An 18,997-nucleotide genomic window follows, 5' to 3' on the forward strand; every position below is an offset into this window, starting at 1 on the left:
CTCTCTCTCTCTCGTGCTCTCACATGCACCGGCGAGTGCAGAGGCTCACGAGAGGCGGCGAGTAGGTGGCTAACCTTGACAACCCTCGCAGAGAGCGAGTTGTACACGTACAGGCGCGTGCAGAAACCGTGATGCGATAGTGGTGGTGAGTGCCGGGGTGTGCGTTTCCTCGCGTGATGGCCGTCGTATAGTATAGTGGATGTGTCGTGATGTGGTTGGTCGACTGGTTTGCCGGCATATGGGCCAAAGGCACACTGGCCTGCCTGCCATCGACGGTGCAAAAACCGACGGAACTTCCTCAACCCTCCACGGTGTCCTAACGTGCCTTCGAAGTATCATAACATATACATATACACATACTTGTTTCTTTGTACGCCAAGAGCGTATCTCAGGAAACTTGTGCGTGACGGATATTATGACTTGATTGTTAAGAAGTTTATTTACTCGTGGAGGTCAGCATCTCTCAATAATAAATCGATTTTTATAATTATACAAAGTTAAGTTAGTGTCCACTTGCAATTACTTTTTAAGGATTCTCTGGCCGATTTGGAGACGATTTTTTTCTTACTGAAAATATTGAAGCATCAATAATTTTCGAGTCTTTTGCAAACTAAACTTTGCCGAGTTAAAAGATTAACAAGTTAATTATATTCACATCAATTAATTTCGGGTGGAGTTGCTTTGATAAAATTTTATTTTAAGACTTAGTTACGAAGATAATAAAGTTTGAAAAATATGAGAGTTTTCGCGGAAGAAAAATCCTTTTAAACCCAAATTAACCAGAAAATAAAAAAAAATTTGAAGATTTTAGGACACCATATGGACGCAGAATGTCTTGCAATTGATGAAAAACCTAATGACAGATTTTTGAGATTATTTGGAGACGATTTTTCCTCAGAAAAAATGTCGAGGCATCAAATAATTTCCGAGTTATTGAAAAAAAGGCGCTTTTCGCAAACTAAACTTTTTGGAGTTAAAAAATTACCAAAACTACGTTCTTCAGTTAATTTCAGGTAGAGTTTACTTTAATAGAATTTTAATTTGAGGCTTACAAAGATATATAATGATAAAAATTGGAAACTTACAAGAAATGATGACGTCCCTCGATATTTTCACTGAGGAAAAATCGACTCCAAATGCTCTCAAGAATCTGTCATTAGCAGGTTTTTCACCAATTACTGGACACCCTATATATATATATATATACACATCGAGAGCGAGATAATGAAAAAGTTTGCCATTAAAAATTCAACAGCAAAAGAGCTACGTTGAATTATCTAAATAATTATCTAAAATAATATAAAAGATAGATATATATACATATATAATATTATAATATATAATATTACTAATTAACATAAATATCAAATTTATATTACTTTAGATAATTATTTAGATTTTAGATAATTTAACGTATCTCCTTTGCTTACGAATTATTAATGACGAACTTTTCCATTATCTCGATTTTCTGCATATCATGAGTGTTTATTCGTCGAACTATTTTTTATGCAAATATACATAGATAACTCGTGGGCCGATGTGCGAATACAGGTTTCTATCGGACACTGTTGCAATGGCTTCGAAGCTTTCTTAAAACCGAGCTCTCTAAGACAAAACGAGGGGAGCGCGTCTAGGATGTTGCCATGGAATCTATCGATGGTATCGAAACAGGTGCGACGCAGGTTGCGATGCGGGATCCATCTGCGGCGCAGCTCTTTTTTTTATTTCCTTTCTTTTTCGTACAAACATTTTCTCGCACGCAAGTGCGAAGCAGAAATAAGTGCGAGCGTGCTTCTTCTTATCAATGTTTGCTCGGCCTCGTAAAGGCCGGATACATCGGAATTATAAAGGAAACGTCGGATAAACACGACTCAAAAAATATACGTACAAACGTGCACACTCTCTCGAATCATTGTTACAAAGTTTTTTTTTTTTTTTTTTTTTGTAAAAAAATGTAAAATTATTGAAAATTCTCAGGTGATTTTAAAGAGACACGAGTGACCTGTCATTAAAGGATATTTCGCTTATTATTTTTTCTTGTAAAAACAAGTACACGGTTTTTTCTTTTTTTCATTAAGGGGATACCGAAGTACCGACCGAGTTCTAACCTAACAAAAGAATATATTTACTTAATATAAAAGTTGCAATTTATATACATAAAATAAAATAGGTTTTCACCTCTCAGAATTGCATGAAAGAATATTTGTAAACTTTTAGAAATGAGCTTAGAGGCCTAGAAAAAAGTATTCCTTTGAAAACAAATGTTGTGCTGCACAACGGAATACTTTTTTTCTAGGCTTCTAAGCTCATTTCTAAAAGTTCACAAATATTCTTTCATGCAATTCTGAGAGGGGAGAACCTATTTTATGTATATAAATTGCAACTTTTATATTAAGTAAATATATTGTTTTGTTAGGTTAGAACTCGGTCGGTACTTTGGTATCTCCTTAAGGGGATACCAAACTCATTTTTTTTATCGACCGAATCATTCCAATTTTTACGTAAAAGACGAAAAAAATTAAAAAATTAAAATTTTGTTATCGACTTTTGACGTCACCTCATAACAACATTTATTTAATATAAAAGTTTAGCAGCTTATATATACAAACTAAGTAATGTTCATCCATTGTTTCTATGTGTACTTTAATTGTGAAAAAGGATTTTTTATTCTGTGCAACCAATAAAAATATTTCGGTGCGCAAAAAATACGGTTCGGTCGATAAAAAAAATAAGTTCGATATCCCCTTAAGATATTATTTATCCTTAGTGTGATTATACACGCTGGTGTATGAATGATCGTATTTCTGGAACAGTGTACGTATGTACATATTAAAGAAGAAATGGTTATTTATAAGTTTTTCCTTTATAATACGAGTGGGAGTATCTAACAAGAAGCAAATATATAGAGAAGAGGATTATTACGTATTCGGCTCGATATAGATTTATTTCCATAGTAAGATTTAGAAAAAAAATCCCATTACGTGAAATGGCACAATTATTCCAAGTCATTCCGAGTCGGTTCACATAAAATACGCAATACCCGACGTCTCGTTCGAACCGAGCAAACCCGCATCCTACGTCAGAATATAATCTACTAATGGAATAGCATTTTGCAACTGGCCGACGCGCAATGATCTTGAAACTTTTTTTCTTGTCCGCAACCGTAATTTTCGCATCACGTCCGTCGTACGAATGGTACCCGTATACATTTATCGTCTATAACGAGTTACACGTTGCATATCTAAATACCACACACGAGCGGCGAACGGGATTCGAACATGTTTATGATTAGAAAATTAGCTTAAATATATAGAATACTAATTAATATAAAAAAAAGATTTAGTTTACAATATATATACAGCAATTAGTATAGGAATTAAGCTTCGCAGAAGTCACACTGACTTAAGAATCCAGTCTATTCTATCTAGTATGAAAAAAATTAATGATTATAAAAATTTTTTGAAGAATATTAGAAATTGATTTTTTGGCGTTTACATATGTTTTTGATTGATGTTTAAACGTTAGTATTTTTAAATCTTCGATTTTTTTAAATAGCCTTTGCACATATTATGTTTAAAAACGATGATGTAACATGTTATACTAAACTGATTTTATTAGAAATATTTGAAAAATAACAGTATAATGTTATTTTAAAATTTCACAATTTATATTTAACAATTTTGCTAAAATTTTTTCATTTTTTAAAAATTAGATAAAATATTAATTTTTTTAAATTCTAATTGGATATCTCAAAAATATCTTAAGGAGTAAAACTAGATAGATTTTGTCATGTCAGATAATTACACAGGACCATGTCATACCGTCGAACCATTTGCATTTTTAAACATGCGCGCGTAGTATTGAATAAAAAAGAAATTAAATATCTAAGATTTAAAAATACTATATTACTTAAACATTAATAAAAATATATATAAAACACAAAAAGATTAAATTTTTAAAAAAAGAGAAAAAAATTCCTGAAAATGTTCAATCCTTCATACTAGAATACTACTATTATCCTTAAATGTAATCGTGAGATTGATTAAGACGGAGAGTTCATCGTATTCGGAATGTTTACCCAATATCGACCAGTTATTTTCTACGCAATCACCTCAGCTATTTTTATCAATCGTTCGGTAAATTCGCAATCATATCTAAAGTTATCCATAAACGTTATCGCATCCGTTCCCCGGCGCGACTTAGTTGCTCTCGATCGGCGATAGTTTGATGTGAACGATCGCCAAATTTATAATTCGCGATGTCTCTATCGTCTATATCGTCATGTTGTCGAAGAAAAAGAAAAACAATCTTCTCCTTTTCCTCTTCTCCGATCGAATCGAACATTCTTCCACATACGAGTGCCTGGTACACACGTGACGCGTACATACGCTTGCGCGCACATTCTTCTCCGCCCGCACGTTCCTTCGGGTTCCCTGCTACCCGCACGTTTGCTCTTCGGCGGCACAAATTTCGGTCACACCTGGTAGAATCCTCGTGCAAGAGAAAAAGAAAAAGAGAGAGAGAGAGAGAGAGAGAGAGAGAGAGAGAGAGAGGGAGAGTAATTGAGAGTGAGAGGAGACGCTCTCGAAGCGCACGCTCGACATTGCACAGCGCGCCGTGCAAGGCTCCCGCGCCCGTCCGTCCCCCCCACTCTGCCGCCCGTCATTTCCCCCACTACTCGACGCGCTTCCACCACTCCGGACCCACGACGTGGCGGCTCCGAGATGTTGGGCGGTAGAGGGGGAGGTTACTCGAGAGAGGGGAAGCGGTCGACTCTCCCGTTTCGGCCGTGCACTAGAACTTGACTCCTAAGCTCTCTACAGTGGCGGCGCAAGCTCTATCGGTGGCTTCTTTCCGCTCGCTGCTTCGTACGTCCCTCTCTCTCTCTCTCTCTCTCTCTTCCTCGCGCACACATCGTCCGGTAATCTCTCTTTTTATTTTATTTTGTTCTGTCTTTCGTCCTTTTCCATCCATCGGTGCGGCCAACAAGATTCGCTCGGCGAAACTTCGAGCAGTTAGATTGTATTTTCATCATCGTTGTCTTTGTGGCAGTGCATATTTTCATTAATTCTCAAGCGACAACCGGTAAACGAATAATTTCATTCGTAAAGCCATTGCATATTCTCGCAAGAGATTAAAAGGTCGCTTAGGTTTCGCTGGATTTCATCACGGCGGCTGTGACTTTCGTTTTTTTTTTTTTTTTTTTTTTTTTTTCATCAGCTGTAATCTTTGCGCAGAGTCGTGCTCAATAAGTCATCAGGATCTTCTGTCACTCGGGATAATAATCGTTGCGGTCTCATATCCAATGAGTTGCATATATGTATATATACGCGGCAGTAAAAGGAACTCGAGTAAGTTTGTCTCGATGCTTTCAAAATTGCTTTGACGAGAATTAGCGGACAGAATGAGAGAGATAGGTATCCGTTTTACATAACAGAAATTATTCTTCGCACATGATTCTGCGAAATTGGACTCCACACATTCTATCATTAATATTTTCCATTAAATTGCTCGTAAAAAAAAAAAGTTAAGGCGGGTCACTTTTTTCTCTCTTTTTCCTCTCTGCATTCTCTCTAAACCAGAATTTCGTTTAATCGCGTTTCGCGCCGCTCGAAATCAGCTTCCGCGATAATCGAGCCGCGATGTTCTCTCTCGACATTATAATTATCGATAAAAATCCCGCAGCTGCCGAGGCTGCCCGAGAGATGACCGATCGCCTTCTCTCTCTTTTTCTCGTTCTCTCATCAAGCGCAACAAAAGTGCAAGTGGAAGCAGAGCGTTAGCCGCCGGGCGGGACTTTGTTGCACTTCTTCCCCCCTTTTCGCTCCCCTCCCCGCCCGCTCTCTCGATCGCCGACTCCTCCTCGCCATCTCCCTCCCCCCCCCCCGTCGTCATCGTCGTCTTTCCCCTTCCTCGCCTCCCCTCTACTCCCCTGATCGTCCTCCGCCCCGGTCTCCTCCCCCTCCCTTCCCCTCTTGCTCCGAGACTGCACGCTCACATGCAACGAGAGCCAGACCGGCCGGCTGGCACTCAGTCGCCTTTAGCGCCGTGCATCTCCCGAGTCAGTCAGTCAGTCAGTCAGTCATTGAGTCAGTCAGTCGGTGAATCGGGTCGCTCGGGTACGCGCGAGAGATATCGTCGTTTGCTCTCTCCGTATACCGTGTGTAACTACACTTTACTCTTTCCTCTTTTCTCTCTCTCTCTCTCTCTCTCTCTCTCTCTCTCTCTCTCTCTCTCTCTCTATCTCCCATTCCCTCGTTTCTTCCACCATTGCGTCTGTCTCTCTCTTTCTTTCTCTCTTTTCCTCTTTTTTCACAAGACTTCACTTGCGCTGGTGACCGGGTCGCGGATTCTCCTCCTTCTTGTTTCTCCTCCTTTCTCTCCACAAGAGAGTGCATCATCCAAGTATCTCGTGACGATTCACTTTCCACGTTCCTGCGGCGGGTTTTACGCGAGAAAACGCGTCGGAGTTTGCTGGGGCTTCATCAGGTGTTGCTGGCATGAGATTAGAAAGAGAGAGAGAGAGAGAGAGAAAGACAAAAGTTTATGCGCGTGCACGTATGGCTGATGTGTGTGACAACATCGAAGAAGCACAAATGGTGTAGGAATCTGATGTTTTGCACCCGGAGCTAACCTCCGGGGAGGGCGCGCGTTTTCGCTCTCGAAATTCGAGAAGGCCGCCGCTCTCTCGGTGCAGTGAACGCGGATTTGTTGTTGCCTATGCGTGCCACGAGCTGGTGGACTCCGTGCTGGCTCCTCGAGCTGCCAAATCTTTTCGCGCTGGCTGCGAGCGAGCTCTCGGACGTTGCACGTTTCGTGTTGCTTATTTTCGTCGCTGACGATGTGACGCGTATGCAAGGCGAAGGCTTCGTTAAGTTGGTTAACCCTTTTGCTGTCGCGCATGCCAAAAAACTTGGCGGCGAGAAATACGGCACGAGTAAATCTTGAATTTTAAACTTGGCAGTAATATTTTTTACAACACGCTCTTTTTTCATTCTTTTTTTTTTCTTGATAATTTTTTAAAATTAAACTTGCCCATGGTTGATGTGTGTCTTTATTAAGTTTTAAATGTTTGTGTAAATTATTTTTCACGTTTTATCTCTATTATTAATTTGTTATTACATATTATATATTTTTATATTTTCTATCACAATATACTTGCTTTCTTAATTTTGTGAAATTTAGAATGAAGAAGCTATAGCTTTCTAAACGTTAATTATATATAAAATTTTCTAAAAAATTGCAATAAATTGTCAAAGGTGACGTGTAGTAGAAATTGGTCAGAGTAGAATATATCGTCGGTTTTGCTATATTTTCAAGCGGATTTATTCGAGAGACGTGCCATTACTTTTCATTGCATCCTTCTTAAATCAGGTTTGCCGCATCAACTCCCTCGAGTTCACGAAGGCTCGAAAATCCTATAAATTCGCGGGTTTAAAGGGTTACCCCGTTCGTACGATTATCGTGGCACGAGGCGGTGTCTCTCGTCGGCGATCGATAACGCGCCGAGTGGCCACAGTGTGCCAATGGGTTTCCCTCGCGCCCAGACGGTGCCTGGCTTATGTGTTTACACACCAGCGATCCCGGCAGCAGCAGCAGCAGCAGCAGCAGCCCGGAGAACGCATCCCGGTCGCGGCCGTGTCCGCGTCCTTCGGGAGCGTTTTCGCGACCTTCGCGCGAAGGCTGACGTTCTGGCGACGGCGGTAGCGGCGGCGGCGACCGCCCGATACCCCTCACGACGGCGTCACGAGGGAAAGAGAGAGAGAGAGAGAGAGAGAGATCGATAAACGGCGGCCTTGCCTGGGTCGACGGGTTGCGAGAGTCGCCCCGGCTTTTAACCAGAGAGACGGCGAACTCTCGAAACTCAGCCCGATCTCGCGGGGCACGTCGGGCACGCGGAAGCAAATCTCTCGAAATAATCCCGCGACTAAATTTAACGGCGGAACGGACACGAAAATAGCAGCTACCCGGGAAACACAAGTCCCTCTCTCCCTCCGGCAAGGCCCTTCCCTCAGGGCGCAAGTAGACGCTCGCAGGGGTGAGAGCATGGCATATGGCTCTCGTGATTGTTCATTTCTTAGGGTAGTCGTAGATCCGTCATGGACGAATCTCTCGTCTCTAAAAAGAGACGCAGCTCCCCGGATAAACCGACACTATTGTTCGCCATCGACGGTCGCAGAAACGGGAAACATCCGTTACAAGTACGTCTCGATGATCTTAGCGAGTGTCGTCACGTACTATACTTGAACCCGATGATTTCTCTCTAGTCGCGTACGTTGGCAGCTGAACGTACACGTGCTACGCGAAATTTCACTCCGCGTTCGACACAGAAATGTTCTTCCGCCAGCGTGTTTTAACATGATTTAATCCTCGACAAAGGCTTTTTCTTTGTGTTAAACTCCATTCTGATCGACAAATTTAATGTTACTGTAAAAAAATAACTGCATATCCAAAATGAATTTTCAAGAGGATGTCTGAATTTTCAGATATTTTTCCGAAAATTCAGAAACCCTCTGAACATTTTCTGAAAGTTTAGAAGAAAACTTTTTTCTTCTGAAAAAATTTAATATTTAATATTATTATTATTATTATATATATGTATATTTAATATTAAATATTATATTTAAATTTTCAGAAAAATGACTCTGATGATTAAGACAGATTTTTTTGAAATTACTTTCAGATCTGAAAAGTCAAGCAAAAATGTGTTTGAATTCCCAAGTAATTTTTTACGGTGCAGCTCGTTATTAGATTACCTTAATATTTTACCGAGATAAAAATATTACAAATTATAAACAAATTTAATAGAATAAAATTATTAATGTTGAAAAACAATCTTTCATCCGCGTTCCTTGTGTACGCTCTCTAATTCTTCAAATTGAAAGGAGACCTCGCCTACGTGGGATCTTGTTTTTCTGAATTTCAAGACTAGTCAATTGAAATTTGACCTCAATTGATAAGCAAATCACGCTGTCTGAAGAGCAAATTAACAAATGTTGAGATAAAATCTCGGCATCGCTCCAAATTTATTAAAGAACGCACGGGCAGAGAGATACAATGCTATGCTGTAACGTATAACAATACCATTTGTGCTTCTCGATTATGCAGCGGGTGTCGTCACAAGTGTATATGTGCGCGCGCGTGTGTGTGTGTGCGTGTGTTTCTTGTGCTATACTTGAACCTGTATAACGACAGCCAGCCCCGGCGACTTCTCGTCGTGCGCTATCGCCTGTCGCGCGCGTCTTCTCCGCGAACGGCTATACATATCGCAATTGTTGAAAATTCAATAAGCTGTCTCGCTCGCGAGACTCGCTCTTATTGTGAAAAATCAATGCTTCTCCCCGAGAGATGTGACATTCAGCTAATGCGCGCGTTGCACACACAAAGCCGAGGACCGGCCGCGCGAATCGCTCGCCGTCGTCGTTTGTTAAGCCTCGTTTTCACATAACATCATAAACGGTTTACGTGACCTCAAATGTCATGACATTTATGTTTAGAATGATGATGCTACATCGGTATCCGTAAGAGCGACTCTAGACTCCAGTACTCGCCTAAACGAGTTGGAGACTCGTAATCGTCGACGCGATTAAAAAACCAGAAATAAATGGTTTTGTTCTTTCAAAGAATAAATCGCATTCTTTGATCACAGATTCTTTAGCGTGTCGTCCACGGAAATCCAACTTGTTTGACGTAATTGATTACCGTCCCGTTTCTCGAGAAAAACATCCGTAAGTAGTGTCATCGATCTATTTCCGAGAAAAAAAGACAAACTATCGCGCGCGATAAATATATATCTCTGTTGCGAAAATAAATTAAATTTAGGTGTAATCGAAAAAAATTGCATTGTTCTATTTTGAAAGGAAAAGTCGCCGCGATAATATCCCGTCCGTTTTACGTCACGAAAATCAAATTCCGATCCTTGTGTAATGAACATCGTACTATCCGACGTTCTATCCGGCAATGTTATAACGCGGTATTTGATTTAAACGGTGATTTGTGCATTGACAGTCATGTCAAGTGGAAATGAGGCATTATTATCTATCGCGCGGTTCGATTTCGCGAAACCGTGCGCGTGTTTGAAATTCGAATTGTGCTGATACAAATATGAAGAATTTTTTCATTTTTTTCATTTTGGAACTAACTTAATGTTTGACACTGTGAAAGAGTAAATTTGTTTTAAAATTTTTCCAGAGAAGAATTTTAAATAACAGAATAAAATGTTTGATTTTAAAAAGGGAGTTTGCATGATTTTGAAAAACAATTGCATTTTATAATTTATATATAATTTTGTATGTAATTATTTTTTTCGTAATTTTTTAACGCAAATTAAACGAGAAAATCAATAATAAAAATTACATTATTTGAAATTGTCGAATACGATCCAGAAACGACCGAGTCCTCCCGAACGCGATGTGATGTCACAGTGCAATATCTGCATTCGGGGAGACGCTAATAGCGCTAAATAGCGTGAAATAGCGTCTTCTCAAACCTAACCAATATATACAGTGACAACACACTATTTTTATTTATTAAAATATCCAGTTATTGTGAAAATGGGCAAAGGTAACACCTGACAAAACCTGTTTTCTACCTCTCTGTAAAAGCACAACAATTAAAACACCCAATAAATTTAAACGCTTCAAGAATGACCAAATATCGCAATACAGAATACAGAAAACAAACGTTTGAAACTGTTGCACTGTGACGTCACGCACTCCAACCAATCAAAATCGTTTTCTCACAATTTAAATTTGATTAAATTTTAATTTAATTTTTCAATACCTTTCTATTGATTAAAATGTAAAATTTTCTTATAAATAAATTTATAATAATATATATTTAAATTACATATATAAATAAATGTATTTTTTTTTAATGCAAACTCCCTATTTTTATATTTCTCGATATATGCACGAAAATATATATTACGAAGAGAATTGAATGAATTGGGGACGTACGGCAATTATTCGCATACTGACTTATTTTAATGAGAAATTCTCTGACTATTCGCGATTCAATGAAGCAATCGAAATCTGCATCCGACTGGCGGCGGCACGTGAAAGAGATTGTGTGTCTATCGCGCGTCATGCATAAAATATAGTCTCCTCCTCTATAACGACGGCATATTTTTGTCGTTGACCCGTGCAGGATACTAGAACTAACGTGCCATTCAATCGATCGTTTCGCAGGACGATATACCGTCCCTCGCTCGCACGCTCTATAATAACGTTATCGATCATCCCCGCCTTTTAATTACGTCAGCCTATCGCCGGCTTTGAGAATATATCGCTTCTATTGATAACGCATATAATATACGTCATTCTTAGACTTATGACGCGAAAAGGCGTTATCGACTATTTTTATTTTATTGCGTCGTTTGACGCTCGAACGCGTGAAAATGAAATCACGCAAAGTGCGAGAGAATTTTTTTGTCTTCAAATTTCCAAGAACGCTTTTTCCCCTCTCTCACGCAGGCTTTACTATTATCTTTGGCTTTGAGATATATTTGTTTTGGCGAGCTTGAATTTTAGGTGTGATGCTTAATCATGAATTTAGTGTAATCATTATTTACAATACAAATAACGCACTAATGTCATTTTTTAGCAAAAATTTATAATGAAAGCATAATCTGGCATTCGCATCAAATATGTCGGAATGTTCACACTGTAAACAATAATTGCAGATTGTACAAAGTGCATATTTAAAGTTTTCTTACAGACGCACTGTTTGAATTTTCACACATTTTTAAGACAGGTCCGAAATTACTTTCTGATCTCTTTTTATCCAGAAAATTTAGACAAAAATGTGTCTAAATTCCTTAGACAGTACAATTTACGTTTACTGTAAAAAATAACTGCAGCACAAAGTGTCTGAAGTTTCCTTACAGACACGTTGTCTGAATTTTCATAAGAATGTCTAAATTTGCATTCTTCTAATTTTCAGAAAAATGACTCTGATTATTAAGTCAGATTGTCTGGAAAAGTGACTAAATTTTCAGACATTCTTCTGAATTTTCAAAAAAATGTCTGATGATTAAGACAGAAGGTCTGAAATTACTTTCTCACCTCTTTTTATCCAGAAAATTTAAACAAAAATGTGTTTAAATTTTTAGACAATTCCTTAGACAGTACAATTTACGTTCACTGTAAAAACAACTGCAGACAACATAAATTGTCTGAAGGTTTCTTACAGACGCACTGTCTGAATTTTCAGCAAAGAATTTGCATTCTTCTAAACTTTCAGAAAAATGACTCTGATTATTAAGTCAGATAGTCTGAAATTAATTTCGGACACCCAGGTCTGAAAGATACGTCTGGATTGTTAGGCAATTTTTTACAGTGTTGTCCAATTCACGACACGTGATTCGCACACAATTCACGGCCACCGTGAATCCGTACAGCACCCGGTATATATCGATCTGCCTTTCCGCTATAGAGTCTGGGCCAGACGTAGTCTTGACGTTAACCTTGAACTTCAACCTCGACATTAGCGATTAGTCGCGAGAATCATGTTCGTCGTTTCGCCATCCACCCACGATCAACACGATCACATGATCGATTCACGATTGAAAACAATCAAATGACTGAACGTTAGAACGCGGAACAAACTATACGTCTGAAATGTACACAAGATCTGTCAGCTAAAAAATAGATTGGTTTAATTTGGGAAAAGAGAGACGCAAATATATAAATATCTCGGTCCGCTCGAGAAATTAGGAATCACGTTGAATTAATAAGCAATGTATGAAATCTCTCAAGATAGCGGAACAAAATTGTCAGTTGAATGAATCGGGGACGAAAAGTCGGTGAAAGCTGTTTTGAAAGATAAATGCACGAATTATGAGCTCGCTTCAATTTTGTCTCTCGATTGACCGTCTATCTAGCTAATGCCAGAGGTAGCCAATTGACACGTCCGACAACCCTGTCGCTCGACAAGTGCAACAACAGCAACGAACAAACCCACATGCACACCCACACACACACGCGTGACATCCGTGCATGTGCATTTCGTGTAATTGCCTGTGCATTACGTAAGTGATCGCGCCTCTCTATCCCTCTCGAGAGAGAGTGAGTCGACGTCGATGGCGAGACAAGGCAATCGCATTTCCTGCGTGCGTGTGTGGTCAAGGTCGCCGAGCGCATGCGTGCGAGAGATAGAGAACGCTACCGCGGCTGTTATTTCGAGATCGCGACGCGGCGGGTGCGCGCGCGAGAAACTGCATAAAAGTCGGCGATAAATATTTTTAGAGCCCCTCGTCGAGAGAGAGAGAGAGAAGAAGAAGCGCGCTTTTAGCCGTCTGGAGAGAACCAGATCACCGACGTCTTTTTTTTTCTTTTTTTTTCTTTTTATAATAATCTTGTAACGCGACCTCGCGCGCGCGGAGGAGTGCTAACGTTGCTCGATTACTTAACATCGAGTTTTCCGTATCTTGCATACTTATATATCGTTGCTATCATTTTATTTTAATCGTTCGCACAATAAATCGAATTTTTCAGATGAGACCGTGTGTTTTAATAAAAATACGTATCATCGCGTAAATATTCTTAAAGTCCTCGGCTTTTACGTGAAATGCATTTATCTCAGTCTCGTTTTTATTTTTTTATTTTTTTTTTTACAATCGCGACAGGAGAGCAAAATAAATTATGGGAAAAAAAAACGAAATTTATCTGCCCGAACGAAGGCGTTTCTTCTTCTTTCGACGAGTGTCAGCGACACGACGCGCGCCCTTTTTGCGAATTTCTCGGACGACCACTTTTTTTCTCTCGCTCCCGGGATCACAGGCACATTCGTCTTGGCGTCTGCTCCCGATATCCTGCGCGGGATTCCCGAGGGACGCGCCCGTTTCACCCACTCGCGTACTTCTGGTCGGTTCTCCGACCGGCGACGACCTCGCGAGACGTCTCTCCCTTTTGGGTGGCTTTCTCCCCTTGAGCTTCTTAAACGGCGCAAAAAGCATAAGATACGTGTCTGTCTGCGTCGACAGACTTTCGATTTGGCTGCGTTCTCTCAGTCATCTTATGGTACATGTGTCGAATAATCAAATATTTCACAGGATGTGTGTCTACTTGCATGGAAAATTCATTTATTTCTCAGGAGTTTCTTGGAAAAATCAGAGAATTTTATTCGGACTTTTTTTTAAATTCTCTCTTTGATAATTTTACTCTCATATTGTAAACAGCGAATTATTTAAAAATATATTAGAAATATCTGTCAATTTACAATGTCATCTCATATTTAATGTCTTAACAAAATATTAAGTATACATATATGCTTTTTATTATAATTATTAGTATTAAAATATTATGCAAAACAGTTAAAAAAAGATGCTTATGAAAACCATTCAGTTTTGCATTTCTCTTACGTATGAGTAAAAAACATGAGAAAATAATGCGTACGATAAAAGAACTTATTTTAGAAAATGAATAAAAAACAATTTTTTTATCTAAAATTTTGAAAAAAAATCTAAATAATTAGACAGATATTTTTAATATGGATTTAAAGTAGGCACCCTGATTTCAGTCTCTCGGAGTCAGGTTTTAGGTACGATTCGAAATATATATATTCAAACGTGTTTCGAGCAATCCAACAGCTGTGCAAATCATCCAATCCAATTCAATTGGTGGCGAGTAACGCGCGGCGCGTCTCCTTCGGTTCTCCCAATTCCTCGGATCTATTCTTCGGTGACAAGATAATTTGACGAACGACGGGGAAAGGACAACGACTCCCTCCGGAGAGGGAGTCGAGACTCGAGATTCGAGACGTGGCGGCCACGCTCGGTTGTTTTGCAATCCGGGCCACGATAAAAATTAAAGCGCTGCTTACACCCGTGACTAATTGCACGCGTCATGCCTTGGCACACTTAAGCCATGTTTCTTGAATCCCCGTTTCATTGTATCCAAAACTGCAGCACATCGTAATGGAATCTGATTACGTTTTAACCTTGGTTGTATATCCATATCGGGGAAAAAAAATTGGATTATTTACTTAAAAAAAAAAAGTCCGATAAAGAAGTAAAACAAAGGAAAATAACATGTTTACGGAAGATACGTCTACCGCGATTTTACGCTTCGCAATTGAATTTCGAGATTAATCTGCTCAAATTGCGCGGTAATAATAACAGTCGAACTGTGTTTGATCGATGATAAATCAAGGAGATAATCTCTATACGCATTCAAAATTGGAATTATATGAATAAATCAGTCAATGTAAAAGATCGCGATATACGTATATATCATAATGCCATGCATATTTATGATCGGTTCGTGGTTTTAAAAAAAATTATTTGTTATGCGCATTTATAATAGTAAGCTTTCGTAAATGCGTTGTAAAATATATTCTAAAAGTGGCCAGATTAATGACTTTGTTAAGCTGTTTCAATAACAATTTTCTTTTTCAACGATTTTTTGTCCTTCATTTTTCTTCATTCTTAGCCATTTGCTTAGGCAATAAGGAGTTTGCATTAAAAAAAAAATACATTTTTTTATATATGTAATTTAAATATATATTATTATAAATTTATTTATAAGAAAATTTTAAATTTTAATCAATAGAAAGGTATTAAAAAACTAAATCAAAATTTAATAAAATTTAAATTGTGAAAAAACGATTTTGATTGGTTGGATTGCGTAACGTCACAGTGCAATAGTTTCAAAGGTTTGTTTTCTATATTCTGTATTGCGATATTCGGTCATTCTTGATCTCGAGATACAAAGAAAAACAATTTTTTGGGTGTTTTAATTGTTGTACTTTTACATAGAGATAGAAAACAGGTTTTGTACGTGTTACCTTTGCCCATTTTCACAATAACTGAATATTTTAATAAATAAAAATAGTGTGTTGTCACTGTATATATTGGTTAGGTTTGAGGAGACGCTATTTCACGCTATTTAGCGCTATTAGCGTCTCCCCGAATGCAGATATTGCACTGTGACGTCACATCGCGTTCGGGAGGACTCGGTCGTTTCCGGATCGTATTCGACAATTTCAAATAATGTAATTTTTATTATTGATTTTCTCGCTTAATTTGCATTAAGAAATTACGAAAAAAATAATTACATTTAAAACTATATATAAATTATAAAATGCAATTGTTTTTCAAAATCATGCAAACTCCCTATTAGACGCTCGTACGTATAATTTGGATTAAATAGATTCTTGTAATAATATAAAAAAATATAAAATATTGATTTTTCGATCAAAATGAATGTAAAGGTTCGGTTATGTAAACCATAATCGCGAACGTGACTTGGTGCGTTATTGGTTGAACAGAATCTGAGCTACTCGTCAGAAGAATGCCGTGGGATTCAAGGTCGCTGTATGACTCGCCGAAGGATTTTTATCGATTTACGTCCGCGTCCCGTCCATCAGTCAATATCCCTTTCTGCTCTTCTCCAAACCACTCTTCTTTCTGCTGTAGAATAATTAAGTAACCGGTCGCGCGATCGATCGACAAACGAACCAAAGAAGTGCAGTGAGCAACCATACCAAATCGATACCAAAAGAAGGAATATTGGGAGGGAAGGACAAGGTGGAGGACTTTCACGAGATGACGCGGTGAGGACGGGACAAGAGATCAGTTTTTGAAAGAAACGAAAAGCAAGAAAGCAAGAAAGAAAAAAGAAAAAAAAAAAAAAAAAAGACCGCGAGGAGAGAAAAACGCGTGGGGTGGCGTGCCTCGGGGGGGGTGTGCGTGTGTGAAAGATAAAAAGCCGACGAGATAAATCGGTCCACGGTGACGAGTGAAAGTAGAGCGGGCAAGCAGCCGGGCAAGATGATGAAGAAGGAGAAACCGATGATGTCGGTGACGGCCATCATCCAGGGGACTCAGGCCCAGCACTGGGCACGTGGCGGCAACAATTGTACGTATTATAAACGTCAACATTCTCCTTCGTAATTATTACGCGATCGATTGCGATGTTTTAACACCTTATCGCGAGAAAATAATATCTTCGTCTAATCTAATAAGCGCATCTCGCTCATTCATTTGCAGGTACATTTTAATGAGATATTTATAAAGTAATTATAAAGTCTTCAAGTATCACTTGCATTCTCTCGTTCAGCGATTAAAGAGAATATTATTAAAATAATTATTTAGTTAATTTATTTATGCAATTTGAAAAATACATTTTTCTCCTCAAAAAAAAATAATTTTATTATTTAATTATACCTTTAATCTCCAAAATTAATATTCTAAGTAAACTATTTTTTGATTGTTATATTATGTTTTGATGATTATATTATTATTATATAATGAATAAAGAATTATTTATCTGTAAACTTTTTTTTTTTTCATTTTTTTCAGTTTTATTTTTACTATCCATAAATATTATATTTGCTTATTTTATTAGAATTATTATTATTATTATATTAATTTTTTGAACAATTATTTGCATTAATTTATTATTGTGAAAATCAAATTTTATATTCAATATTATTCTCAATTATAATTAGAGGTTTATTATTTTCCTTTATTTGTCAAGTTTAATTTCAAATAATCAAATAAATGTAACTTCTATTATAGTATACAGTTACTATTTTTTTTAGAAGATTATTTATTGAATAGTATCTTATGAAAGAAGTTAATTATAATAAGGTTCTAAATATATTGTAATTATATAATGATAATATAATAAAATTTATACTATATAATTTTTTTAATTATATATATGATTGGTTATTAAAAAAAAAAAGAAAAATCTCTATTTTTAATTAAGATTTGCAAATGAGTCATATCGAATAAAATCAGGTTAGGTTCAATCAGGGCAGGAAAGTCAAGGCATAGATTTTCATAAGTTTGTGTTTAAAACAAAATGAAAACTTGATATTTGCGAATCTAATTAGTTATTTTTATGCGTAATACTTATATATTCTTAAACGATGACCCGCGCTCATTAGAAGGAATTTAATATTGATGAGATTACCGACAATGAGATCGATGACGTTGGATGATTCAGTCATATAATTTCCTCGAATGCATAATTAGATTGATAAATATATCGTGATTTATTATTAACGGTCTATGAATTGCGAATGCGATTAAACTCGCGCGATTTTTCACGCTCTGAATACGAATGAAAATAATATTTCTACGAAAGATGAAGAAAGTGTGAGTGTATAATGCTTTCCACCAGATATAATGAACTTTATAATGGGGACGTTAAATATATTAAAGGGTGATCGAAATGAGGTGCAAGCTCTCTGCGGGCGATCGCTAATGAACGCCCGTGTTATTAACTTTAAGTACGGCATTGTGAATTGGAATTTAAAAGTGTGTAAACCAGATGGACTATCCTACGATGATAATTAGCGTGGCAGTGCTAGACTGTCGATTAGCAGGATTCTCAAGGTTCAGTTTTACTCCATCACAACAACGCTACTCATAGTTAAAACGTTATTTTTCACCGCGATGGCCATGAAAGCAGCCCGTGATATTCGTGTAACAATTCCGCGTACTTCCTGTTGCGCGAGCGAATCGTAAAAAAAAAGACTCGTAAAAATACAAATTTTAAATCTCCACACCTTTCTCACAAACCATTACGGAACAATAACAGCTCGTGTCCCTTTTTTAAAGAATTATATTCTTACAAATACGGGATGTCTATTAGCTGGCAAACCTTGGAATTTCTTTTTCTTTGTATCTAAAATCAGAAAATTCTCATGGAATTTTATTGACTGAGATAGATTTTTTCAAACATTTGATTGACAGGTTCCTGTAAAATTTTAAAAAATTATATTATTTAATTATATTATATTAATATATAATATAATTATATATTGTATATTAATATAATAATTATTATAATGTAAATATATAATGTCCCTGGAAAAACATGGAAAACTTGGGATTTTTAAGGATTTCTTAAGTGTGTGTGTGTGTCCGGAAAAAATCAAGGAATTTTATCAGGACTCATAGAATTTGTTAAAAAATTCTTTCTTTGATAACTTTAATTTCATATTGTAAACAGTCGACAAACTGATTGAATTTTGTGTGTTTATA

General features: G+C 37.5%; 1 protein-coding gene across 13 annotated transcripts in view; it reads left to right on the plus strand.

Moving 5' to 3' along the window:
* Usp (retinoid X receptor ultraspiracle) overlaps positions 1-18,997 on the plus strand; it is a 103,127-nt gene that overhangs the window by 22,317 nt on the left and 61,813 nt on the right. For 2 of the 13 annotated variants that reach the window (XM_072908414.1, XM_072908424.1), the window contains exons 1-2: positions 6,005-6,160; positions 16,418-16,859. The exons of 2 other annotated variants lie outside the window; for them this stretch is intronic. In XM_072908414.1, coding sequence (XP_072764515.1) covers positions 16,772-16,859 — 88 coding nt within the window. In that variant the 5' untranslated portion in view covers positions 6,005-6,160; positions 16,418-16,771. Of the gene's footprint in view, positions 146-430; positions 453-6,004; positions 6,165-6,229; positions 6,490-9,643; positions 9,729-14,997; positions 15,109-16,019; positions 16,860-18,997 lie in introns of those variants that run through there. 9 more of the 13 variants (XM_072908423.1, XM_072908421.1, XM_072908425.1 and 6 more) reach the window with 9 other exon arrangements.

Source organism: Anoplolepis gracilipes, chromosome 16 (genome assembly GCF_047496725.1).
Source record: "Anoplolepis gracilipes chromosome 16, ASM4749672v1, whole genome shotgun sequence".
In the NCBI taxonomy this organism is placed as follows: Eukaryota; Metazoa; Arthropoda; class Insecta; order Hymenoptera; family Formicidae; genus Anoplolepis; species Anoplolepis gracilipes.